This window comes from Cucurbita maxima, unplaced genomic scaffold (assembly GCF_002738345.1).
Source record: "Cucurbita maxima cultivar Rimu unplaced genomic scaffold, Cmax_1.0 Cma_Scf00010, whole genome shotgun sequence".
Classification (NCBI taxonomy): domain Eukaryota; kingdom Viridiplantae; phylum Streptophyta; class Magnoliopsida; order Cucurbitales; family Cucurbitaceae; genus Cucurbita; species Cucurbita maxima.
Window position 1 is genome coordinate 1,911,703 of NW_019272026.1, and position 23,537 is coordinate 1,935,239.

The 23,537-nt window shown below is 37.2% G+C and overlaps 2 protein-coding genes and 1 pseudogene across 2 annotated transcripts; all 3 read right to left on the reverse strand.

Annotated features, from left to right (window-relative positions):
• Positions 1-1,972: 1,972 nt before the first annotated feature.
• Positions 1,973-6,402, reverse strand: LOC111485010 (annotated as a pseudogene).
• Positions 6,403-8,263: 1,861 nt separating this feature from the next.
• On the reverse strand, positions 8,264-10,380 carry LOC111485424 (non-specific phospholipase C2-like). The gene is made up of 4 exons (XM_023132303.1): positions 9,870-10,380; positions 9,177-9,778; positions 8,788-8,967; positions 8,264-8,690 (listed from the first exon to the last, which is right to left on the reverse strand). The coding sequence occupies exons 1-4, from the start codon at positions 10,355-10,357 to the stop codon at positions 8,380-8,382; spliced, it is 1,581 nt and encodes a 526-aa protein (XP_022988071.1). The 5' UTR covers positions 10,358-10,380; the 3' UTR covers positions 8,264-8,379.
• Positions 10,381-14,565: 4,185 nt separating this feature from the next.
• Positions 14,566-22,172, reverse strand: LOC111485383 (protein SMG7-like). The gene is made up of 8 exons (XM_023132250.1): positions 21,929-22,172; positions 19,640-19,757; positions 18,798-19,397; positions 18,540-18,662; positions 17,785-18,008; positions 15,720-17,673; positions 15,485-15,614; positions 14,566-15,193 (listed from the first exon to the last, which is right to left on the reverse strand). Exons 2-6 carry the CDS (start codon positions 19,700-19,702, stop codon positions 15,741-15,743), a joined length of 2,943 nt encoding a protein of 980 aa, XP_022988018.1. The 5' UTR covers positions 19,703-19,757; positions 21,929-22,172; the 3' UTR covers positions 14,566-15,193; positions 15,485-15,614; positions 15,720-15,740.
• Positions 22,173-23,537: the final 1,365 nt, after the last annotated feature.

Here is a 23,537-nt window from a genome sequence, read left to right on the forward strand (position 1 = left end):
AAGCTACTTCGAGGAAATAGAATCGAAATGGACTAAGGCTAACTAAGTAAGTAGTTTTACTATCAGTATGACTATATTTGATGTTAACACGTGTTCCGGTTCCGGTTCTGGGTGTGTCATACATTTTATATTATGCATTGGATGGGACAGTTAAGTCACGCGCGCACGTTATGGATTTAGCCTTTGAACCGGCAGCTTCTTAAATTCGTGAAAATCCAAACCATTCTCATCCCTCTCCGCCTTCAACCATCTCTCTCTCTCTCTAAAAATTCTCTCTCCCCTTCTGAAGCTATGCCTCGGCCGCGACACCAACGTCAGCCCTCACAAGTTCTTCCGCCGGAGCTGATCTCCGGTGTGGATCCGTCTCAGATCTTGGACTTCGGCCAGGCAGTCGCCAGAACAGTTTCCGGCCAACCCCATAAGGCAACTGAAGCTGCTACGAATGTGGCCACCGCCGCTGCGGTCCTTCAGCGGTCCAAGAATCCCGGTGGTCAGGAGGGCTCCGGCTCCGGCTCCGGCTCCGGCCACTTCCCTCAGCTCCCGAAAACGCCGCAGTCTACTTAACCCATCTGTCTCTGTCTCTATCTTCAAACTTTTTTATTTTCTCTCTCTAGATTTCATGTACTCTCTCTCTCTAGATTTCCATTTCAGAGACTCTTTCTCTCTGTTTTCTGTTAAACCCAAAAATAAATTGGATGAAATGGAAGAAGGGTTCTTTGTTGTTCATATTGCCCTTCCTTTTATTTATTTATTTATTTATTATATATATACAATATTTTATTTGCTATTATATTCAAATAAATTATCGGTAAATAATAATAAATAGAAATAACAATAAATAAAAACCTTCGATATTATATTAAGAAGTAAATATCTAGATATTTGCTTTATAATAAAATATCTCGAATACTATTTAATTATTATTACAAAAAGATAGGATGGTTTTAAAAAACAAAATAAAATTTATTATTACTTTTAGTAGTAATGAATATCTTACCTACTTGCTTCGACATCTTAAAATATCTCTCTATTATTTACAATTTAGTTTAATGTTTTTTTTGAAAGGTTGTGATTGAGTGAGAATATTTGTACGGTTTTAATTGTCTTTCATGTATATAAAAGACATATTTGACATTAGAGACGTTCATTTAATTGGTGAAAACTTCTTTCGAATGAGGTAAAGAATGGAAAAGGTGAGTAAAGAGAGGTTTGTCTCGATCATTAAATGGGTCGAGGATAGATATTATACTTTTTATCTCTGTCTTCACTTCTACCCAAATCACTGTCTGATCCACTCCTCCCGAACACACATTTTATATATATAAAAGGCGGCACGATTTATTGTCGGACATGCTCAAATAGAGGTTAGAATCATCAAATCATGTCTACACCCGTCTCATGGCTAAAATGCCCTAAAATGTATTATTGAGGATGCAATTCGTTTATGTGGAAGATATTTAGTACTAAATTATAATAATATTTTATTATAGGCAAATATCTTTCTATCTCCCCATTTATTACTATTTATATATTTTTATAATTTATTTGATTATAAATAGAGAATTAATTCAGCCATGATGTTTTGGTTGGAGAGGGGACGAAACATTGAGAGGCCTTTGCTGTAGCCCCCATAGCATGTCACTCAAACGGATAATTCTCTATCATTTATACTCCTTACTTCATTTCATATTATTTCTTATATCATATAACAATCAAAGAAACGAAATGGGCTTAGGATAACTTTAAAGCTAAGTTTGCAACCAAGATAAAAGGCGGTGAGATCCCATATTGGTTGTAGAGGGGACGAAACATTCTTTATAATAGTATGAAAACCTCTCCTAAACAAATGCGTTTTAAAATCGTGAGTCTGACGGGTGGTATGTAACGGACCAAAACGAACAATATCTGATAACAGTGGATTTGAGCTCTTACAAAAACGATTTTGTAAAATCAAATCTCAAATCAACCCTTATTAAGGCAATTGTGGAGGTGTTGGAAGTTGTTCTATATCGAAATTGATAGATAGATTTGTAAGTTCAAATAGATCATAAAAAATGAAACGTTCGGTTTGGTTTGTAGTAAGGTTGATGTTTTGGACTCACCGGGACAGTCGGTTCTCGGGGACGTGGGGTTTTGGACGATGAACTCGAAGGATCCGGCCCACTTGTCCCTCTTGGTGAGTGAACGGAGATGGGAGGTTGAAGATGTTCTTGACGGTGGCGGGAATAGAGGAGTGTTCATACTCTAAATGTTGGACAGGGTGATCCATTAGGGCCATGAACGTTGACGTATTTTTATGAGGGCGACTGATGAGATTAGGAAAAGAGGACTCATTTTAATTAAAAAATTAACAAGTTTTTTAATTCTATTCTTGTAAAGTACTAAAATAAAGAATAATAGTAAGGAATGACACCTTGATTCTATATCATCTTCTTCTCTATCTATCATAGGAATCAAATAATAAATCTTCTTATGATTCTTGTTGTTTCGATTTTTTTTGTTTCAAAAACATTTTGTGTTTTCAAATAAAATCAATAATTTTATCGTACAACCTCTCAACCCTTAGCCCATATTTTCATAAACCCAAATATTGGCCCATATTTTCATAAACCCAAATATTGTAACCATCCATGTCTAGGATTTGGAACACAGATACAGTACATGATAGTTCCGACATTTCTCTGTATTTTCGGTGATATGGTCACGTTACATATTCCTCACCTCTTAAGATTGAAAACTTTCCCCATAAACCAACACAACTTATTCTAGCATGTTTTATCTAGTTCACGTGCATCTTATGAAAATTTTCAAAAGGCCTCCCAACATAAAATTTGTAACAGCTTAAGGCACAACTAATAGATATTGTCCTATTTAGATGTAACAACCCTAAAATTTTACCTATTTAATCTAAGGTCATTCCTATACCTTGAAAATGCAAAATATACATTACATAAGCCTTGTTCATGAGACTTACACTCGCCTTTTATTACCTCGTGAAAGAGAAAATGATTACCAGGGGAAAAAAAGAAAAGAACATTATTGAAATAAAGGAAAAGGAACAAAACCGAAATGAACGTTTTATACTACCCTATGATTTATTATGCAATTACAATTCAACCTATACTAACCTATACTAATGATGCAAACCGAATTCAGCCTAGACTATGAAATGGAAAAAAAAAATAAAACAACTACCCTATGCTTATGCCACGATCCCGGGGTGTACGATGTCGTCATCGATGTCACATGGGTGCCTTGCCCTTATCTGAAAAAGTAAAGTAGCACGAGACTTGAGTATTTCTAGAATACTCAGTAAGTGACCCCCTATCGAGGTTATGCAACAAACACATGCAATGAAATGATGGGACCTATCGTTTTGTTTTCCCTACGGTGCAGTCCTAATGGGTAATCGTGGATGTGTACCATATACTCTACACACAGCCCATACGTGCGAGTATGAACTCACCAGCTAGTTCGCATACCGCTGGGCCACTTTCCTTATCCGGTGGGCATACTCTGGGAGCCCCTTATGCCGGGACCCGTTAAAACTAGAACCGTCATGACAGCGCTATGCAAAGCATAACGATTGTTGTCCTGCCATTGGATATACGCGTCCGTACCCTTGTGATGGGATAGGGGTATCCCCCAGATGCATGAACACACATAATGCATGAGATCCCCCTACTTCTACACTTATCATTAATGATCATAACCCACCTGTCATGTTCAATACTTCATGTCATTCTCATTTTCAATTCACATTTCATATATATTTCTATCGGAGTTATGATTCCAGACAGTTTACCGTGTTTCATGTCATACAATTCATGTTGTTTACCTTCACATATTCCACACAATCATGCCATAATCAATCAGGAACCACATCTCGTCACATGCATAACATATCACATCAAACTAAGCAACATACCTAGCATACATTCACGTTCACATGAGTTCGTACTTAAGCACATTAAACTAGCATACAATTTAATGACACGAGCAATCCACGGGCACGTGCCAACATACAGTAAATAACGCGTAACCTACGATGAGTGAGCCACTTAATTGGTAGGCCTTAGCCGAAGTACTTCCTATATAACGTAAGCTCCTAGCTCCTCGTGAACGTTCTATGCTTCCATTGGTGGTTGGTTCCTATAGGTTCATCTGTCACTTTCGTTAGTATTTCATAAACATAATTAATTCCCAACTTGAATTCGTAAAATACGCCCTTAAAATGATCTATTTTACCTTAAACAGGGCCGAAATTAAGTTCGGGAGGGTCGAAACGGTGACAAACGGGCTGGAAATAGGTTTCCCGAGCCGAATAAGCCGCCGGAGCCGAGAAGCTTCCGCTGAGCCGATTGAGACGCCGGAGCCGAGGGGAGCCGAGCTGCAGACGTGCCATGTGGCACAACCAGAGGGAGACGCGTCGCAGGGGTCTCGGATCGAGGCGCGGGTTTCGAGTCGTTCGTGGGTGACAGGCCGGCCCGGCTGAAGGAAAAGTGCAGATGGGCTGGGCTGGGCGGTTCAGCTTCGGACTGGGCTTGCAGGTCTCGGGTCAAGGTTGTCGGGTTGGGCCGTAACCGGGCTTATGCGTTTTGGGCTGAACCGACTGGGCCGCGAGAACCGTCGGGTACTGGGCTGACCTAAGGGGACTGGGTTCGGTTCGGGTTTCGGGATCCGGCCCTCGGGTCGGACTTCGTCCTCTTCACCCGGTTGCCTGCGCGTTTTTCCGGCGACATTTCTCTCTCCTCGTTAACGTCGTTTCGACGTTCTTTTTCCCTCATTTTTTCTCCGTTCCCGAGTCTCTTCTTCCCCCTAACCCCGTTTTTTGTATAGATTTGGCTTGTAAGGGCCTCACACTCCCGGATCTGGAGAAGTTCGGAAATCCGACGTTCCGTCTCCCTTGCCGACAGTGTTCAACGTAAAGGATTCGTCTAAATCTACCCCTGATGTGTTTAACAGGTTCTGGAATTACTTTTGTGGAGTAAAATGGAGGTTTTGAAGTCGATTTCGTATGGTTTGGCCTTGCCGAAGTTTCATCTGGTTTTTTCTGTTCCTTTTCGTTTTTCTTTGTTTTTGTTCTTTGCAGGTCGTTTTGGGGTGGCTGAAGGTCGGGGTCGAGTTCTGTGGCATCCCAGTCTTCGGCCGCCCTTTGTGGGTCGTGTGTGAGCGAAAAACTCAGACGACCCCTTTTTTTCAGGTTCAGTTACATTAGGTTTTCTCTCAAGGTTTTTAAAATTTCGTTTCTTCTCTCCCATCAATGTGAGATCTCACAATCAAACAATATCTGATGGGTTTGAATGGTTACAAATAGTATCAGAGCTAAATATCTTTTGTTTGTAAACCGGTTTTGAAATAGTTTTTAAAAAATAAACTAGGAAATTTGATAAATAAAAAAAAAAAAAAAGTGATTTAAATTTCAAATGTGAAACAGAATTTCTAAAATTGTGAACAAAAAAAAATTATAAAAGGAACTAATAAAGAATTCATATCAGTGCCTTTCTCTATCCACGACGAGATCATAATGTTCGAAACTCGAATTCTGAGCCGATTAAAGCGGAAAAGAAACAGCTCCAACTCGACGATTTCATCAAGGCTAGGAACGTCGGAGACCGTGCTCATCGTAGGTGATGATGAACAGAGTTACGCTCCATTGTAGCGAAGATTTGAGCGTCTCGTAAACCTCCTTGATGAGCATCTGTCCTTGGTACACATTGTGCGATAGATGATCATCGTTCTCCAGCTCGAGCGGCAGATCGAAGTACCGCAGCTCCAGCACCATGTAGTTCGGTAATTTCCCCTAATTGTGTGCCGCTTGAAGTCCAAATCAAACAAATGAAATTTGTTTAGGTATTTCAGTTTTCGTAGATTTCCGTAGGCTAGCGTTGACAGAAGGTTCTGGAAGTAGATTCCGAAGGACATTCCAGCATCGTCGAGACTCTCGAAGATCTTTCGCTGTGGATAGCCTTTGCCAAGGAATGACGGAATGTTACTCGTGGCTCCGACGGAGGTTCCTGAGTGAACGTAGAGCCGATTCGACATCGTTGAGGTCGGTGCCGATGCGAACCACCTGTAAAATCAGTTCGCACATTCCGATTTTCGTTTACAATCAAACTAATCTGACTGATAATTGCAATTTCCAGATCTTTCAATTTCAGAACACACAAATACCAATCTACAATCGAAAAACAAATTACGACAAAATCACCTGTCAAAAATTGCAAAATCGGAGACGAGAGACTTGTAGACGGCGACCAAATCGGGCTGAAATCCATTCATTACATCGGCAGACATGGTGGCAGTGTTGTCCATGGAGAATGCCTGCTGAGCGAATCCGTTCATCGGCGGGGGATTAGCGGAGGTGTTATCGGAGCCGAAAATCTGCTCTCGAATGGCTTGAAAGAAGCATTAGAGGATCGGGACCAAGGTTGTTGCCGAAAACAGGCTTACGGACTTCTGTCATTTTCAAATTGGAAAAGAGATTTTATATCTAAATAAAAACCATTAACATTTTCAAACGAAATAAAACCGAGTTTGTTTTAATGTGAACAGTGGACTGAACTCATTCTTGAGCCAACTACTATGATATAATGTGGACCGTGAGTCTAGACAATTCACTATTAAAGGTCAACATAAGGTGGACTAACTTCATTTTTATTAGAGGTAAACATAAGGTGGACTAACTTCATTTTTGAGCAAACTACTCTAATACAATGTAGACCGTGAGTCTAGATAGTTCATTATTAGAGGTCAACAAGAGGTGGACTAACTTCATTCATGAGCCAACTACTTTGATATAATGTGAACCCGTGAGTCTAGATAGTTCACTATTAGAGGTCAGCGGGGGCGACTTCCTGGTAGGCCCGACATAGTATTCTAATAAAATGGCACATGATAAGCGTCACCAATTACTAGATTTGCAAAGCTAGGTTCTTTTAGGATCCTTGCAAACTGTCACAAATAAAACTAACTTAATGATTCAACACATTATTAGGATGTGACCGTGTAGTTGAACCAACTACTGAGATGCCCCTCTCAATTTAGACCATTCACTACGTGAGGTTAGTTGGTAACCCTCTAAAAGTAACCCGATAACATAAATTTGAAGGAAGCCTTTCTCTAGCTAAACCAATATTGAGATATTTATTAAGACCCTATCAATCTACACAAATCACTACTAGAGCCTAGTCGGCAGCTCTTTAATAGTCTTTCACATATATGTGAACCTTAATCAATCCAAAGGGTTTATACCCGAGGCTAGTTGGAAATTCTAACAACCTTAAACATTTTTTTTTTAAAAATAAATCTAGCCGACTTCACTTGAAAGCTCAACTTGGCTTTCTCTTTTACATAATAGTACCGCACGCAGCCTGAAAGAGAATTCTCCCTTGGCTTTAGCAACTCTCGCACTCGATGCCACTAACATTTTTCCTAATGCATTGCTCTTGGCTCGTCACGTTTGAGTTTGGAGCCGTAGTATACACAATCAAGTATGATTTAACACATTGGACATATCTCAAATAAATCCTAAATTTGAGGGTATTTTTTAAAAAATAAATTATTAAATAAAAATAAAAATGAACTATTTTCTTCCAAAATTAATAATAAATGGTATTTTAAACCATTTAAGTATATTATTAAAACTTTTAAAAATTTAACCATAATTTTATTAAATTAACTTAAAAAAATTACATTTTACCCGAGGTTTTTAAATTCACAGTATTTTTATTACATTTTTGTTAGGGATAAGATAATAGGGAAAACTTTAAAACAATAACTAAAAAAAAATGGTTGAAATGATAATAATGGATGGTTGTAACTCTATTTTCGAGCCACCAGACAAAACCCAAAATTTTCAACTAACTATGATATTCAAACTCATCTCTAACAGATATTGTCCTCTTTGGACTTTTCATCATGGGGTTCGAGAGATTTCATGCACTTATAAACAACGTTTCGTTTCCCTCTCCAACCAATGTAGGATCTCACAATTCACTCTCCTTCAGGGCGGAGTTCCCTTCTATAATTGATGTGAGATCTCACACTAACGCAAACCAAAAATAAATAAATCTAACTCAACCCAATTTTATGGCTTGGGTTGGGTAGTTCAAGTGTGTCTAGTTCTTGAGTCATATGAAGAACCATCCAAATCACTTGCCTCTCTCGGCCTACCCTGTAAACTCTCTCTCATATAGATTCCTAAGGTCGAAAATCATTTATGTATAATAATCTATATTGTAATTTGAGTGAATTCACATACATGAACTTTTACTATGAGATAAACACCTCGTAAAGAGTTACATAACTGTGTCTTTACACGACAATTTGTTTACGTCGAGTTTTATTGAGTTTTGGTATCATTTTTTACCTGTATTATTAAGGAAATTGTGTAGGTGTTGGTGAGGATCTTGAAGAAAGGGATGGTTTCATTTGGACAATTTGGTCTTCATCAACTCCCATTTTCTCAGCTAAACGCCCTGCCTCAAAGAATCTGTTTACGGCCTCCCTTATATACTCCCTACCTTCCTTCACAGTCATATCCTTTCCAAAGGTTTCTGAGTAACTACTGAGGATATGCTCTCCTTTCAAAACTGCAGCCAACTGCATGAGCTCCTGCTGAAACTCCGTAAGCTTGGCTGATTCGTTCGCAGGGCTGTCCCTGATTTTCACCGGCGTTGGAAGTTGTTCTATATCGAAATTGATAGATAGATTCGTAAGTTCAAATAGATCATAAAAAATGAAACGTTGGTTTGGTTTGTAGTAAGGTTGATGTTGTGGACTCACCGGGACAGTCGGATCTTGGGGAGGTGAGGGTTTGGAGGATGAACTCGAAGGATCCGGCCCACTCGTCCCTCTTGGTGAGGAAGGGAGATGAGAGGTTGAAGATGTTCTTGACGGTGGCGGGAATGGAGGAGTGTTCGTACTCAGATGTTGGAGAGGGTGATCCATTAGGGCCATGAACAACTGCATCACCATCATAAAACATGATTGGTTAAATGTTTTTAAAGTTCCTTCTATTTTGTTGATGAAGTTTGTGGTAATTAATTAGGGAATTGAATATGAATATGATTTAAATCTCAAGCATATTATGAAACAGAAATTATAAATTATGAACAAAAAAAAATGACAAAAGGAAGTAATATAGAGGTGAAAATAGAGGAAAGGATACGTGCCGATGCCCTTCTCTATCCACGGCGAGATCATAATGGTAGGAACTCGAACTCCAAGCCGATCGAAATTGAAAAGAAATGGCTCCTGTCCGACGATTCCGTCGGGGCTAGGGACGTTGACCGGCGTCGGAACGTGGTCGTAGTATCCGCCGTGCTCATCGTAGGTGATGATGAACAGAGTTTCATTCCACTGTGGCGATGCTCTGAGCGTCTCGTAAACCTCCTTCACGAACATCTGTCCTTGGTACACATCGTGCGATGGATGATCATCGTTCCCTGGCTCCAATGGCAGATCAAAGTACCGTGGCTCCAACACCACGTAGTTCGGCAATTTCCCCTGACTTGCGTGCAGCTTGAACTGACCAAATAGGTGAAATTTGTTCAGGTATTTCAGTTTCCGTAGATTCCGATAAAACATCGTCGACGGAACGTTCTGGTAGTAGATTCCGAAGGACAATCCAGCGTCGTAGACATTCTCAAAAATGGTTCGCTGTGGATAGCCTTTGGCAAGGAGTGATGCAACATTGCTGGTGGCTCCAGCAGAGGTCCCTGAGTGAACGTAGAGCCGATTCGGCTGCGTCGAGGCCGGTACAGACGCGAACCACCTGTAAAAATACATTCCAATTTTCGTTTATAATCAAACTGATAACCAAAATTTCCAATCCGCAACCTAAAAAGAAATTACAACAAAATCACCTGTCGAAAACCGCAAATTCGGAGACTAGAGCTTTATAGACGGCCACCTTATCGGGCTGAAATCCATTCATCACATCGGCAGACATAGCGGAGGTGTTATCCATGGAGAAAGCCTGCTGAGCGAATCCGTTCATGGGCGGGGGATTTGCAGAGGTGTCATTGGAGCCGAAAATCTGCTCTCGAATGGCTTGAAAGGAGTGGCCAGGGTCAGGGTCGACATAGTGAGCCTGGTCCTTGAAGAAGAACTGTTTGGATTTCGGATCAGCGGCGTTGAGGAAGTTGGATTCAGAGCCATCGACACCATTGATTTCAGGGTTGAGTTTCTTCATCCAGCCGAGCATGTGATCGAAGGAGCGATTCTCCATGACGAGAACGACAATGGTCTTGATCGGGGAGCCATGGAGGAGGGGAGTGTAGAAGGCCAATAGGAGGAGGAAGAAGGCAGTGGATTTGGTCGCCATTGAAGCAGTGGGAACAGTTCTTCCCATCTGCAGAGAGAAAGGGAATGGATTAATGGCGAAATGAAGATTGAATGTTGGTGTCTCTATATACACAACAGATGGCTGTGTGGGCCAATTTCTAAGTGTCGCTCCAATTCTGTTTTTTTTTTATTGTCATATACTTTGGACAATGAAAATCTCACCCGTTAATGTAGGGAATGATCATGGGTTTATAAATGAGAAATACTAACTCAATTGGTACGAGACTTTTTGGGAAGGTCAAAGCAAAGTTATGAGAGCTTATGCTCAAAGTGGACAATATCATACCATTGTGGAAAGTCGTGTTCGTCTAACATGGTATCAGAGCCATGCCCTAAACTTAACCGTGCCAATAGATTGGCAAGGAGTCAAGCCTCGATTAAGGAGAGGCGTGCTTTGTTCGAGGGGTGATGAAAGTATGAGACCTTTAGGAAAGCTCAAAGCAAAGCCATTAGAGCTTATGGACAATAATATCATATCATTCTGGAGAGTCCTGTTGTCTAACACAATAAACCCTAAAAAAAAGTAAAAAAAAAATATTACTGTCAATAGGTTAGTCTTTAAATTTATTTTTAATATTAAATATGTAATATTTTATTAATATTTTTTTATAGGTAAGTCATTCTTAGATTATAATAAAAATAGCAATTAATCTGTAATACTATCCGAATTTAAAATTTGAAATCCCTACATACAATACAAGTCAAGTATTCACTCGTAGAAAAGTAATTTAAGGTAGGTTTTACTTTAAGGGTGCTATATTTTCACGGGCCAAAAAGGGAAAGGAATTTGATATTTTTACGTTGTTTAAGGTAAGTAGTAGATCAGATTCTTTAAGCTCTGACTTGAATATTAATTACGATGGATAAGAACGAAAAGCAGAGCATGATATGTTAATTGCTATTATAGGTTCTAGTATTTTGCTCGAAGATGAGATATTATAGCGTGTGGATTGCTATGTAGGGCTAAGTTTTTTTTTTGTTTAAGCTCGCCTGGATGAATAATCATGAATGAATTGTTATAGTATGTTATATAAGATTACTATGCAAAAGAAAGAATGCGTTATCACTGTGTATGATGCATTATTTAGTACTGAACTGCATAGATTGTTCGGGTCCACATTGTATCACTGAAGCTGGTATTATCGGGTTACATTGTGGATGCTAATATAAGGTTATTGTAACAACCTGACTTTCTAGACCTAGACCGACCAAAACCGTTTAAAACTATTGGAAGCACAAAATGCAAAATAAAACATTTCCAAAATTTATTATGAACCCACTGAATTTCAATCGTACCTAAACATGAGGGGAACTGCCTCCATTCCTAGGTCAACTATTATGATACAATGTGACTCGTCAATATGCTCGATAAAAAAAAGCACAAATGCCCGATAAAGTAAATAAAATAAAATAAAAAGTATAAAACTTACATTTAAAACTAAAAATTAGATTTAATTCATGCAAAATATTTATATTTTATAATTTTTTTTTCTTTTTATTTTTTTAAATTGCAGTTGGCTTTCTTCCCATATGTTAAATGCCCATTATAACCTTTCTATATTTTGTAAACTCAAATTTAGTAGGTTTAAATATGGTAAATTTAATTTACTTTTCATTAATAACTTTACTTTTATATTTATTATTAAAGCTTTAAAATTAAGGATGTTGACTAAATTCAAAATAATAATAATAATAATATAATAGTAATAATAATAAAATAAAAGGAATTAAATTTGTTTTATAATTGTTCATTTAATGTTTTTTTTTTTATTAAAAAATCGTATTATATTTATTTTATGTATAATATTTTTGGAGAGTATTCATATGACCAGACAACTAGATCAATCGAGATTATTCAATTTGGTTGGGGTTGAATTTTTCGGAAAAAAACAATAAATTTGAGTTGATTTGTGGGTTGACATTTTTTATTGGGTCAACCATACCAACTTGAAAATAGAGTTACAACTCAACCCTATCCTACCTTACTTTTTAAGATTATTATAAATATAAAAAATAATTGACGTCTTTGATGTCCCACCTTAGGGGGAGAGGAGAACAAAACATTCTCCTAGTAGATGCGTTTTAAAGCTTTGAGGGTAAGCCCGAAAGGAAAAGCCCAAAGAAGATAATATAGGCTAGCGTTTGTAACCAATGTTAATAATAGGTTGTGGACTTGTGAGTGTTGAGATTTTACCTAACTTGAAAGTTACGCTCGGATGAGTTGCTCTAGTCAATCAACTCACCTAACTCAAAATTTCAAGTTGGTCCCAAAAATTTCTCCATTCGAATACACTGCACAATTTAAATACCTAACCTATTAACGTTACACGTAATCAAAATTGTCACTTCCATCTTTTACAACAAAAATTATTAATTATAATATATGGAAGTTTCTTAATTAATAATTATAATATAATTTTTTATTCTAATGGCTCGAACTTTTAAAACCCGACCGACTCAAATTTATTATCACCGATGCAGAGTTATGCCGTCATCGAGTAACTGAACAGTGGCGGGTTAGTCGAAAAAGTACTCACCTAAATCTGTTACCCTTTAGATATATAACATTCAACAACTATTAATTACTCCTTTAATAAACCATCTTAATTCTGGTACAAAAAAGTACTCCCTCAATTCTGTTACCCTTTAGAGATAAAAACATATACAAAAATAATTGGGCTCGATCTATAGTATCATTCAATATAGAACTCGGTCCAGTCTCAGGGAAGTGGCGCATTAGTTTATCACCCTAATGAAATCATCCCATGATAGAGACAACGTTGATATGATAGAGAGGGGTACGTTGACTCTATTTACATCGTTCTTCAGATAAAGTAGTTGGAACCATGCTTTTACGCCCGACTACTCTGATCAAATGCTGAAGGAGACTGGATCACACATTATATCCTAGAGACCACGATAATAATACGGGTGAGTTATCCTCTTTAACATTCATGGGATGCGAATTACAAGGTCAGTTAGCTTCTTTGTATTCTACTACAACCTTTCCATTGAATGATAATTTGAATAACACACCGGAGAGTTATCGACCCTCGTAGACATCGTAAAGAATGAAAAGATGGCTCGTAGACGCCGTAGAGAATGAAAAGATGGGGGAATAACAAGCGTGAGATTGCACACAATCAGCCTTTTTGAGAGGGGGTGTATCTTAGGTCTTAGTCTTAGGTAGACTGGATGTATTCTCATTTTGTTTTGAGGGTTCAAAGTGGGGTACCTTCTGTCTTAACCTTCGGCTGACTGAATCTGGATCCTAATGTATTCTCATTTTGATTGGTGGTGTATCGACTTTTTGGAGTGGTGGCTAATCGACTTTTTGGAGTGGGACTGAATTCGGCCATTTCTGTATAATAATATACCGCTAATTACTCACATGGCTTATAGGATTCACTCCTTCCACAATTAGTAGAACAGGAAAATTAAATTGTCTTAGTTCGTTTAATATTAATCTTATAATAATACACTGCTAATTACCCACATGGCTTATGTTTTGTTAGGTCGACGCTCTAACCACTTGAGCTATTCAACTTTGTCGATAAGACTTGTGTGTTGCATTTTCTTCTACCCAATTTTTACAAATATGACCCTTGGGTTGATCAAAATGTGCATGCCACACTTTCTCCTCTATAGAATCGAGAATCCTCTCTAGACCTCTCCAATCCCTTAGAGATTTTCGTTTAAGAAGCTCTCACAAACATTGACATTCATAACTAGAAAGACATTATGGAAGAATAAGAGACTCTACTATTGAAAGAGCTAGAATACGGAGATTAAAGACTTCAACCTATTTAAATATTTAACTTATCCTAAAATGGCTAGAGAGTGACCAACTAAATCTGTGTCACTCCCTACAAAATTGTCATCTAAAACTTTGGTAATCCATTGACGTGTTTGTCAAATGATCAAACGAATGTATTCAATCAACTAATGAAAACATGTAAATCTAAATAAGGAAAATCTCAACTTTTATCTAACCTATCACCAAAAAATTGACGTCACTTTGAGACACATGCGTATAACCACCAAAGGGTGAGGAGCAAGTAACCAACCACATCCTTGGTATCTCATACTCAACCCTATGATGAGGAGAATGTACAAAGAAAGCAGTTTGGCTATGATGATGAGAAGGTATGTGGATCTAATAGATCAGCCATAGGCAACAGCATCACAATATAATGGAACCAAACCAAGCTAAGCTACTAAAACATGGAGACAAAAGGTGTTGGATAAACCAGAATAGTACAGTACAAGCAAACATGTCCGATGCATACATTTCACAAATTATTTCCGTACTAGAAGAAGAAAGCCCGACTCGACCTCGACCTCGACCTCTACAACATTCAATTCAAGACTCAGAAAGTTCCTAAAGACTCCATCCAGCTCCTCACTCATAACAAAATAGTGCACAGCATAATAACCAACCGCCCTTTCACAACTGATAGGGTGATGATTAATATCATCCAAACCAAACCAAACCAAACCAAACATATGATGATGATTTTGAAACCCACCACCACCACCATCATCATGAGGCACAGATCAAAGAGTGTATGTAGTCTTCAGAACAGGCACAAGCAGCACAATATTATTATGTCACCTGCCTTGGATGATCATACTAAAACCATTTCTCACAGCTAGACTCCACAGTTAAGTAGTAGCTTATTACTGAGTACACCATCTTATCCCACCAATCCCCCAAAACCCGATCAACTTAAGAACACTCATCGAACAACGTGACAAGGCATTTACTTCCCATACGAACAGCTCTTCGAACAACGTTTTCCATTTTCTCTTCCTCCTTTTGCTGGAGAGCTCGGCCAATTTGCTACATCAACACAAGGCAGAGAATGTGTAAAATCATCTCACATATAACCACCTAAGTTTTCTTTTTTTGGCAAGAAACCAAGCTTTCATCGAGTAAAATCCTAGAAAAATAAGTGCCACAATGAAGGGAGACCACAAATCCTAGAAAAACAGACTCCAATAATACAAAATCAAACTAAACAGGACTAAAATAAAAACGTTGAAACAGAAGGTGATCACAAATAGATTTAGAAAGTGAGCAAGCTACCAGAGATGTATATCAACTACAAAATGGATATGGGTCGTATTGTACCTGTATGGTAGCAAGTGCCTGCTTAAATCCAAGGCCAGAAATGCTCCGATAAATTTTTCAACAAGCAGCTAAGGTGGAGTTCAATTTCGCACCAGGATGCGGTACAATCACCATTATCATTCCCAAGGACCTCAAGAATCAAGGAAATAAGTTAAGATAAGACTGAAATCTTTTTAATAATTGATCATTTAAATATCATCATAATTCAACAGTTTAGAGTAGAAGACTGGCATACCATCTATACTCTCATACGACATCACATGAAGTAACGACCTGTCCATATAGACTGCCCTGGATATTGCTCAGGCAGAGAAGTAAAGAGTTGGCTACCACCATTCACAAGCTGTTGATGTGGTTGGAGATGTTCATTGTGTTGTTTTAGCTGCTCAAGCACCTGAAAGTCAGGCCAGCCGTTCTGTTTTCCTATTGGGGACTGCACATTCGGAACCTGTTTTCCAGGAAAAGGAAAGTTGATTGTCCCACTCAACACATTACTGCCACCGATTTGCTGAGCATTCATCTGAGATGTGAGATGCACAGCATTAGCAGAGCCTTTTGTAGAAGAGGGCAGCTGATGTCCATCCAACCAGCTATAATCATCCATGATCTGATTCTCGCTTCTAAACTCTGACCCAGGAAGGGATTCATTAGCGTGCTTCGTTGGAACATGGTTAAATCCAGGAGGAGGGCCAAGATGCCTAACCGGTCGACCAACTGGGTTTTTTCTCAGCCCTAATTGAAGACTAGAAAATACACTTGTAGTCATTGGGTCAATAAGGCCTCCAAACGAGGCAGGGACATCATTCCTAGATTGTACAAGAGCTCCTCCTATGGCCTTGTTGTCACCGTAAAAAACATCGTTATTTACGCTGAAAGCTTGATTGATAGGCATCGAGTGAGCTGCTGCAGGATTAAACATGCTTGTACCATTCTGAAGATCAGATTTCATCCCATGGCCATTTTCAAATAACCTCAAACTTTGTAAGCTGTCAACTAGACCAGTTTTCTGTTCTTGTGGCCATTTAGAAGCATTTGCCTGAATTTTTTGCCAATGGAGAGTGTTAATATTTGCAGCAGTAACAGGTGCTTGATAACTTGACTCAAAACCATTTGTCTGGTAAACATCATCAGAAGAGATTTTCACGCCACCATAGGATCTCAGATCACCTCCAGAAGAACTCTTTCCAAGTTGCAAACCCTCATAACCCGACTGCAGTGAATCAGCCATTTCAATTCGCTTCTCAGCAACTAGTGGCTTGAAGACAATTACTTCATCCTCCTCTTCCCCTTCCAAAACTAGCGGTGAACTTGCCTTACCAGCTGCCAAATTGTTTGTTTTCTCTACTAGAGTTTGTTGCATAGCATTCCCTGGACCAGGAACCATGCTAGAAGACAATGGAATGACAAAATCATTTGGCTCTTGAGGTTCGACACCAGTGCAAAACCTTTTCACCTTTGAATTGTAAAATATTGGTTCTTGATCAATCTTGACTACATTTGCTAAAGCCTTCCCTGCAGCCAGAATCCTTCTAATGCGAGCGACCTTCTCTTTGTTGCTGTCGCTTCCAGAATGCTTCCTTGAAAAATCCAATATTGTCTGCGCAGGAAGAAGTGGCAAGAATCCCCTTAATTCAATATCCTCCCATAATGCAAGCCGATTTTCAGTTTCACCCTCTTCATATTTACTGAGGTTAAAAAAGCAAGTTTCATCCTCATCATCATCTAAAGACACAGAACCACTTGACAAAAGCCTGTTGAAGAAAGAGATGCAATGGTTCCAAAATTTTGATCTAGCAGTCGCCTGTTTATCATCCACTTCACTACCTGCTGCAATTTCAGGGCAACATGCCAACCATTCAACAAGAACTAGAAGGCCAGGCAGAAAAAAACTTGACAAAGGATCACGCAACTGGGAGCATCTATCTAGAATAGAACCCATCAACTCAAAAACTGCAATATGTGCATTCTGTATCAAAACAGCCCGTTGTACAATTTCTGAGTACGTCTGACCTTCAGTTTCTTTATTCACATTGTGAACCGTGAATATAAGAATTGCAACAATTCTAACTATGATGAGACTGTTCTCAGCAGCATCCATTCCAAAAAGCAGTACCTCTTCAGGCCCAGAAGACAAAAGTTCGGAGAAACTACTATTAACCAATGAGAGAACTTCCGCAAATGTCTCTAGGCTGACGAAGAAGAGAAGAAGAAAATTTAGAGATATATATCTGTTGGAACCCCCTCCCACCACACACACACACAAAAAAAAAGGGAAACAAGTCAATAGTCAAAGTAATTACCTTGTGCGTGTGAAAAGTATTCCATTTAAACGAACAAGTCTAATGCAAAAGGATTTAAATGGATCCTGTGCAGATAACGCACTCTCCTTAGGGGGTTCAGTACTAGAATCTTTAGTTGCAAGCTTTAATTCTCCCTTCCGCCCTTTTCCACTAAAACGAATAGGTGATTCCTTCGCCACAGAAGTTTTAGCAGTCCCTGACAGCTGAGAATGGCTCTGACGGTTCTGCAAAAGACATAGGAAACAAAGGATGGCTCTGATAGTTCAGTATCAATACTGAATTAAATGTCTAACTCCAAAACCAGTAATAAGAAAACGTGACTGCTAAACAGCTACACAGTTGTCTGCATCTGAGTGATGCAGTAAAAAAAAACAAGCAATTGATTTTTTTGATAGGAAACATAGACATTTCGATATGAAGAAATTACGAAAAATAAAAAGAAGCCAATCCAATGGAATATCACCTCAAGACTTCAGTGAAGTTAATAGACAGTAATTGTCAAGGCATAAATAAAAGCTGGAAACATGGTATCAAGATTTGAAGTTGATAAAGTTTCAGAAGCAGAAAGAGTCTACATGGAATTAAACAATATACATAATCGAAACAGATAAGTAATTCTACTTGAAAAGTCAGCCTTGAGTAGTGCAATATATAGTAGCATTTAAAAATTATATCCATGTCATGAGCAAGAGAAAGATAAGAAAAGAAAATACAGAAAGATAGACTGCATTAAGTGGTGTACTAATGGAAAATACCTTCTCAAATGCAACAATCAAATTATCTCTGGCAGTAGAAAATGGAGAATCAACAGCCAGGCTACGGAAATATCGATAAACAGCAACCAACTCATCTCCTGAGTATGAAGCTAATATAGCAAGCTGAAAGATGGAAACGCTTGAACATAAGTGAAAAGCTCAGAATAAAGATGAAAAGCATATACATTCAAAGGCAAACAAAAATAGTAATAAAGGAATCAAAATAAAGGATTAATATTCAAATTATTCAATAAGGACCTGATGATGAGGATTGCCACTCGATGGCCAAAGTGAAGCAGCTTGCAGGTAGTAACTTGAAGCTGCAGTATACTCCCGATTTTTGGAATCGCCTTCACCATATAACCCTTTGTAGCGTGCAAGATCACCCAAGTATATCAAACAACGATGACAAGAAATGAGACCTTTCTTCATGTCAGCATACTTCTTTCCATCTTTATCTGTAGCCATACGGTTGTCTGCTTCCTCCAAGAAAGAACCCAAAGGGAGCCCATATTTTGCTCTGATTTTCAATATTAAATCATGGTAAAATCCAGTAGCTTCAGAAAGAAACGTTTTGAACTGCAATCTTATCTTAGAAACTCTGTCAGGCCTTGTAGGCACGGCTTGAGAATTGTTAGAACCAGCAGAAGCTAAAGCAGCACTGAAATGTGCCCTCAACTCCTCAATTCGCTTGTAATGCAATTGCCACAGAGCATATTCAATATTGTGCTGTTCAGAAAAGGCATAATCCTCAAGGATTATTGCTTCGTAATTTTCGCGCATTTGTTGCCATGCATTGGGATCGGAAGGAATTCGAGCCTGAGCTGACCTTCTACGTCGATTCTCCAGCTCAATATTCTGTAAAGATATAGACACCAAAATTATTGACAAATTTAGAAGAAAAAAAAACGCACATCACATATTCTATAAGAAACCATAGCATCCAAGACTTAAATGCACAAAATTGATCTTAATCGAACCTCCAGACTACCAAAGTTTGGTTCACCTTTAATAACGCTTAAATCATGATCCACGTTTTATGCTAACTAATTTAGAGACTAAAACCAAAAAAAGGTTTCAAAATGAGAGAGAAGGACTACTTTTTCATAAAGGCGTTGAGCACGCTCCCACGATGAAGAAGCAGAAGCAGACATTTTAGCCATCTGTATGTTTATTATCTTCCATCAATCATATCCAAATTCTTAAAACCACAGATACCTGCAGGTAATTCATAACCCATTAGCATTTTAAACAACAGAAATACATAGAAAAGCAAATAGTGAAGCAAAGCCATAAGGCCATCCACAACAAATTATAAGCTTTGTAGACAAATCAAATAATAACTAGTGACCGTAAACAAAATATATACTCAAACCTAATGCTTTTTGAGAAGAAACAAGATCTCAAAACTAATGTTACTACCCATCCTAAGTTCTTACAGACTTTCAAATAATTTAAAATGCACCGTTTTCAAAGTCAACTACTCATTAACGAATGTATGAAGGATCGAAAATCTCCAAAAGCTAAATCACAACAAGACGAAGTCAAAAAATTGCCAAGAGAGACCTGAAATACAATTGCATGTCAAGCAAAAGAAAATAGAAAATTAGCCAAATAAATAAGTGGAAAATAATTTAATTAGAATTTTGGAACCTCAAATATTATTGTTGGAAGTACCCAATGATTATTAAAGTACAATTTCTACCTTGGAATCAGATATATGATATATGTTTTCTTTTTCCCATTGCACTGGGGAAGATAACAAGTTCTCTGCTCTTCAGCCTAAAACATTTATGTCCCATGGTAAGGAAAAACCGACAAGGCACGAAAACTAGTCAACTTAATTAACACGAAATATAGCCACTCAACCTATACCTACTATTCCTATATAAATTTCCGAAGCCCATCAAGACATTCTTCAAGAGGAATTCGACGATAAACATGTAGTCATCAGTATACTTGAAGATTCATCCATATTCATGAACAACTTAGTAAGAACCTTGAAATTATTAAACTACTAGAATCTTATCTCTAAAATTACAGAAGAAAGAACAGCAAGCAGACACATTCATCTATAAAACATGATCCGACAAATCTTTCATCCACACCTTTCCAAAATTTAAAAAAGAATTACACCTTTGCATGGAATTCTTATTAACACGCTCAAAAGAAAATCAAAGGCTTGCTTTCAAAGAGAAGCCACAAAGCAACGGTGTCAACGAAACACAACACGATCAATCCAAGCAAATGCACAAAATAGAGAGTTGAATCGAAAATGAGATTCAAAACCATTGCAGACCCATACAAGATTCAATTGGTCTAAACCCTAACAGACCCAAATATTCAACTCCCATTTCCCGGAACGAGAAGATTGAGTGACCGATAGTCATCTACACCAAAAAAGAAATTCATACGCCCCTAAAGAAACCCAATTAAAATTCCCAAACAATGTAAACTTTCCCCATCAAAAAATGATGAGACAATACGTAAAATCGGGCCGTGTAGACCTCCAAATTCCGCTCGACTCAAATCAGATTTCAATTTCAAGAGCCTAAAAGAAGACGAAAATAAAAACCCAGAAAACATCCATCAACCCAAACCACCCAAAGAAACCTCGACTTCGGGAGCACGACAAAAGAAGAAAAAAAAAAAAAAAAAAAAAAAAAAAAAAAAAAAAAAAAAAAAAAAAAAAAAAAAAAAAAAAAAAAAAAAAAAAAAAAAAAAAAAANCACAAAGCAACGGTGTCAACGAAACACAACACGATCAATCCAAGCAAATGCACAAAATAGAGAGTTGAATCGAAAATGAGATTCAAAACCATTGCAGACCCATACAAGATTCAATTGGTCTAAACCCTAACAGACCCAAATATTCAACTCCCATTTCCCGGAACGAGAAGATTGAGTGACCGATAGTCATCTACACCAAAAAAGAAATTCATACGCCCCTAAAGAAACCCAATTAAAATTCCCAAACAATGTAAACTTTCCCCATCAAAAAATGATGAGACAATACGTAAAATCGGGCCGTGTAGACCTCCAAATTCCGCTCGACTCAAATCAGATTTCAATTTCAAGAGCCTAAAAGAAGACGAAAATAAAAACCCAGAAAACATCCATCAACCCAAACCACCCAAAGAAACCTCGACTTCGGGAGCACGACAAAAGAAGAAAAAAAAAAAAAAAAAAAAAGTCAAACAAAACAAAGACGCGAGAAAACAAATGGGAAAACGAGGAAAAGGGAAAACAAACCCAGATCTAGCAAACCCACAAAACAATTCCGCGATGAGAATCAATCAGCTCCAAAATCTCAAACCGAGAAGATAAAAGAAAACCCGGAAATCAAGAAAAACAAAAGGAAAGCAGCATTGTAAAGAATTCGAAGAGTACCTGAGGGGCGCGATCGGATCCAGGAGGAAGAAGAAGAGAATGGAGGATTTAGGATTGGAAGAGAGGAGGAGAAAGGGCGTTGGTTTGAAGAGGATGAGATTTGGTTTTGGTTTTGGTTTTGGGGATTTTACCAATTTTCGTTCTTTCCCTTTTCTCTGTGTGTTTTCATTCTCTCTTCTTTTTCAATGTGATTTCGTCGTTTTCTTTGTTTGCCGTCACCACCTATTTTTCTTCAACCAGCTACCTCCCCTCCAACGACGCCGTTTTCCTCCCACATTTCTTTTTAGATTTTTATTTTTTTTTTATTTTTTTTTTATTTTTACAAATTAGCCGTATGAAAATGAAACTTTACCAACATTCTTAACGTATGATTAAATCTCATAACATTTTAAAAGAAAATACTTTCATAAAAGGAGGACGGACAATAAATTGAAAATAATTTAAAAGAAAACATTATACATGTCAATTGCATTTAAAATATATAACCAAACTAAATTTTTTAGATAAAAAAATATGATTTATTTATTTATTTATTTATTTATTTATGTCAATTTCACCTAATCAAGATTGCCTATTATTTTTGTTATTATTATTATTATTATAACTTTTGATTTTTATTTTGTTTAGATTTTTTTTTTCTCTAAGAATATTTTATTTTAATACAAAATTAATATCTATTTAACAAATTTAGAAATCTTAGAGATTTAAATCTTCCTTTTATTTTATTTTATTTTTTTTTTTTACCGATTTGTTTAACAAAATTAACAAACCTTATAGATTTGAATCTTCCTTTATTTGTGGGTAACTTTGAGCACTTAAATTATGCTTTATTTAATAATATATTCACATCCAATGAAGCAAAGTATTGGTATATGTGACATAATTGCTTATGTAATCTTTATTCATTTAGGAGGTCAAAACGAATATCTCTTTCATTTATCTAAAGATTTCTATGTTTGAAAATTATAATTTTTTAATTTAAATAAATTCTACCTTTCTTATAATAACTTTGTTTTATTAGCATAAATAAGCTTTTATTATTTCAATATTTATTTATTACACAAACACAAACTCCAAATATGAACATGACTCGATTGATTAAAACGTCTTCTAACACTTCTTCCATAAAAAGTTGCTTTTTTAACCTGATAATAATCATGATGGTATGAGCGTATAACAAGAGTTTATTACAATTAAAGCACAACTTAGTTAGTCAAAACATATATAACATCTAAATTATTAAGAGCAATAAGTTCAAATTTCCATAAAAAGTTTGAAATTATAACTTTTTTAAAAAAAATAAAAAATTAAAGAATGTTCGTCAATTTCTGTCTAAACTCTTACTAACGTTTCAAGCAAAGCAAGATAAATTTGAAATTTGAAGTCATACTAAAATATAAAACGTTTTTTATGTGGAGTCATACTAAAATAAATTTAAACTCATACTCTTGCTAACGTATTCTGTGGGCATTTCAAGCAAAACATGATAACTTTCTGTCTAAAGTGTACTATTGTTCATTATCAAAGTTTTTTCTTCTGTGGAGGTAAAGGATCGAACTATCAACCTTATCAAATAGTTATTACCTTGTCTACTAAACTATACTCAAAC

Excerpts from the sequence above, each read along its gene's own strand:
- LOC111485424 (XM_023132303.1), bottom strand. The coding sequence starts at position 10,357 with ATGGGAAGAACTGTTCCCACTGCTTCAATGGCGACCAAATCCACTGCC. Across the intron at positions 9,779-9,869 it reads GAATTTGCGGTTTTCGACAG|GTGGTTCGCGTCTGTACCGG; the intron begins GTGATTTTGTTG and ends GTATTTTTACAG. Across the intron at positions 8,691-8,787 it reads CCCAAGATCCGACTGTCCCG|AACAACTTCCAACGCCGGTG; the intron begins GTGAGTCCACAA and ends ATTTCGATATAG.
- LOC111485383 (XM_023132250.1), bottom strand. The coding sequence starts at position 19,702 with ATGGCTAAAATGTCTGCTTCTGCTTCTTCATCGTGGGAGCGTGCTCAA. Across the intron at positions 19,398-19,639 it reads CTCAACGCCTTTATGAAAAA|AATATTGAGCTGGAGAATCG; the intron begins GTAGTCCTTCTC and ends ATATCTTTACAG. Across the intron at positions 18,663-18,797 it reads GTGGCAATCCTCATCATCAG|CTTGCTATATTAGCTTCATA; the intron begins GTCCTTATTGAA and ends TCCATCTTTCAG.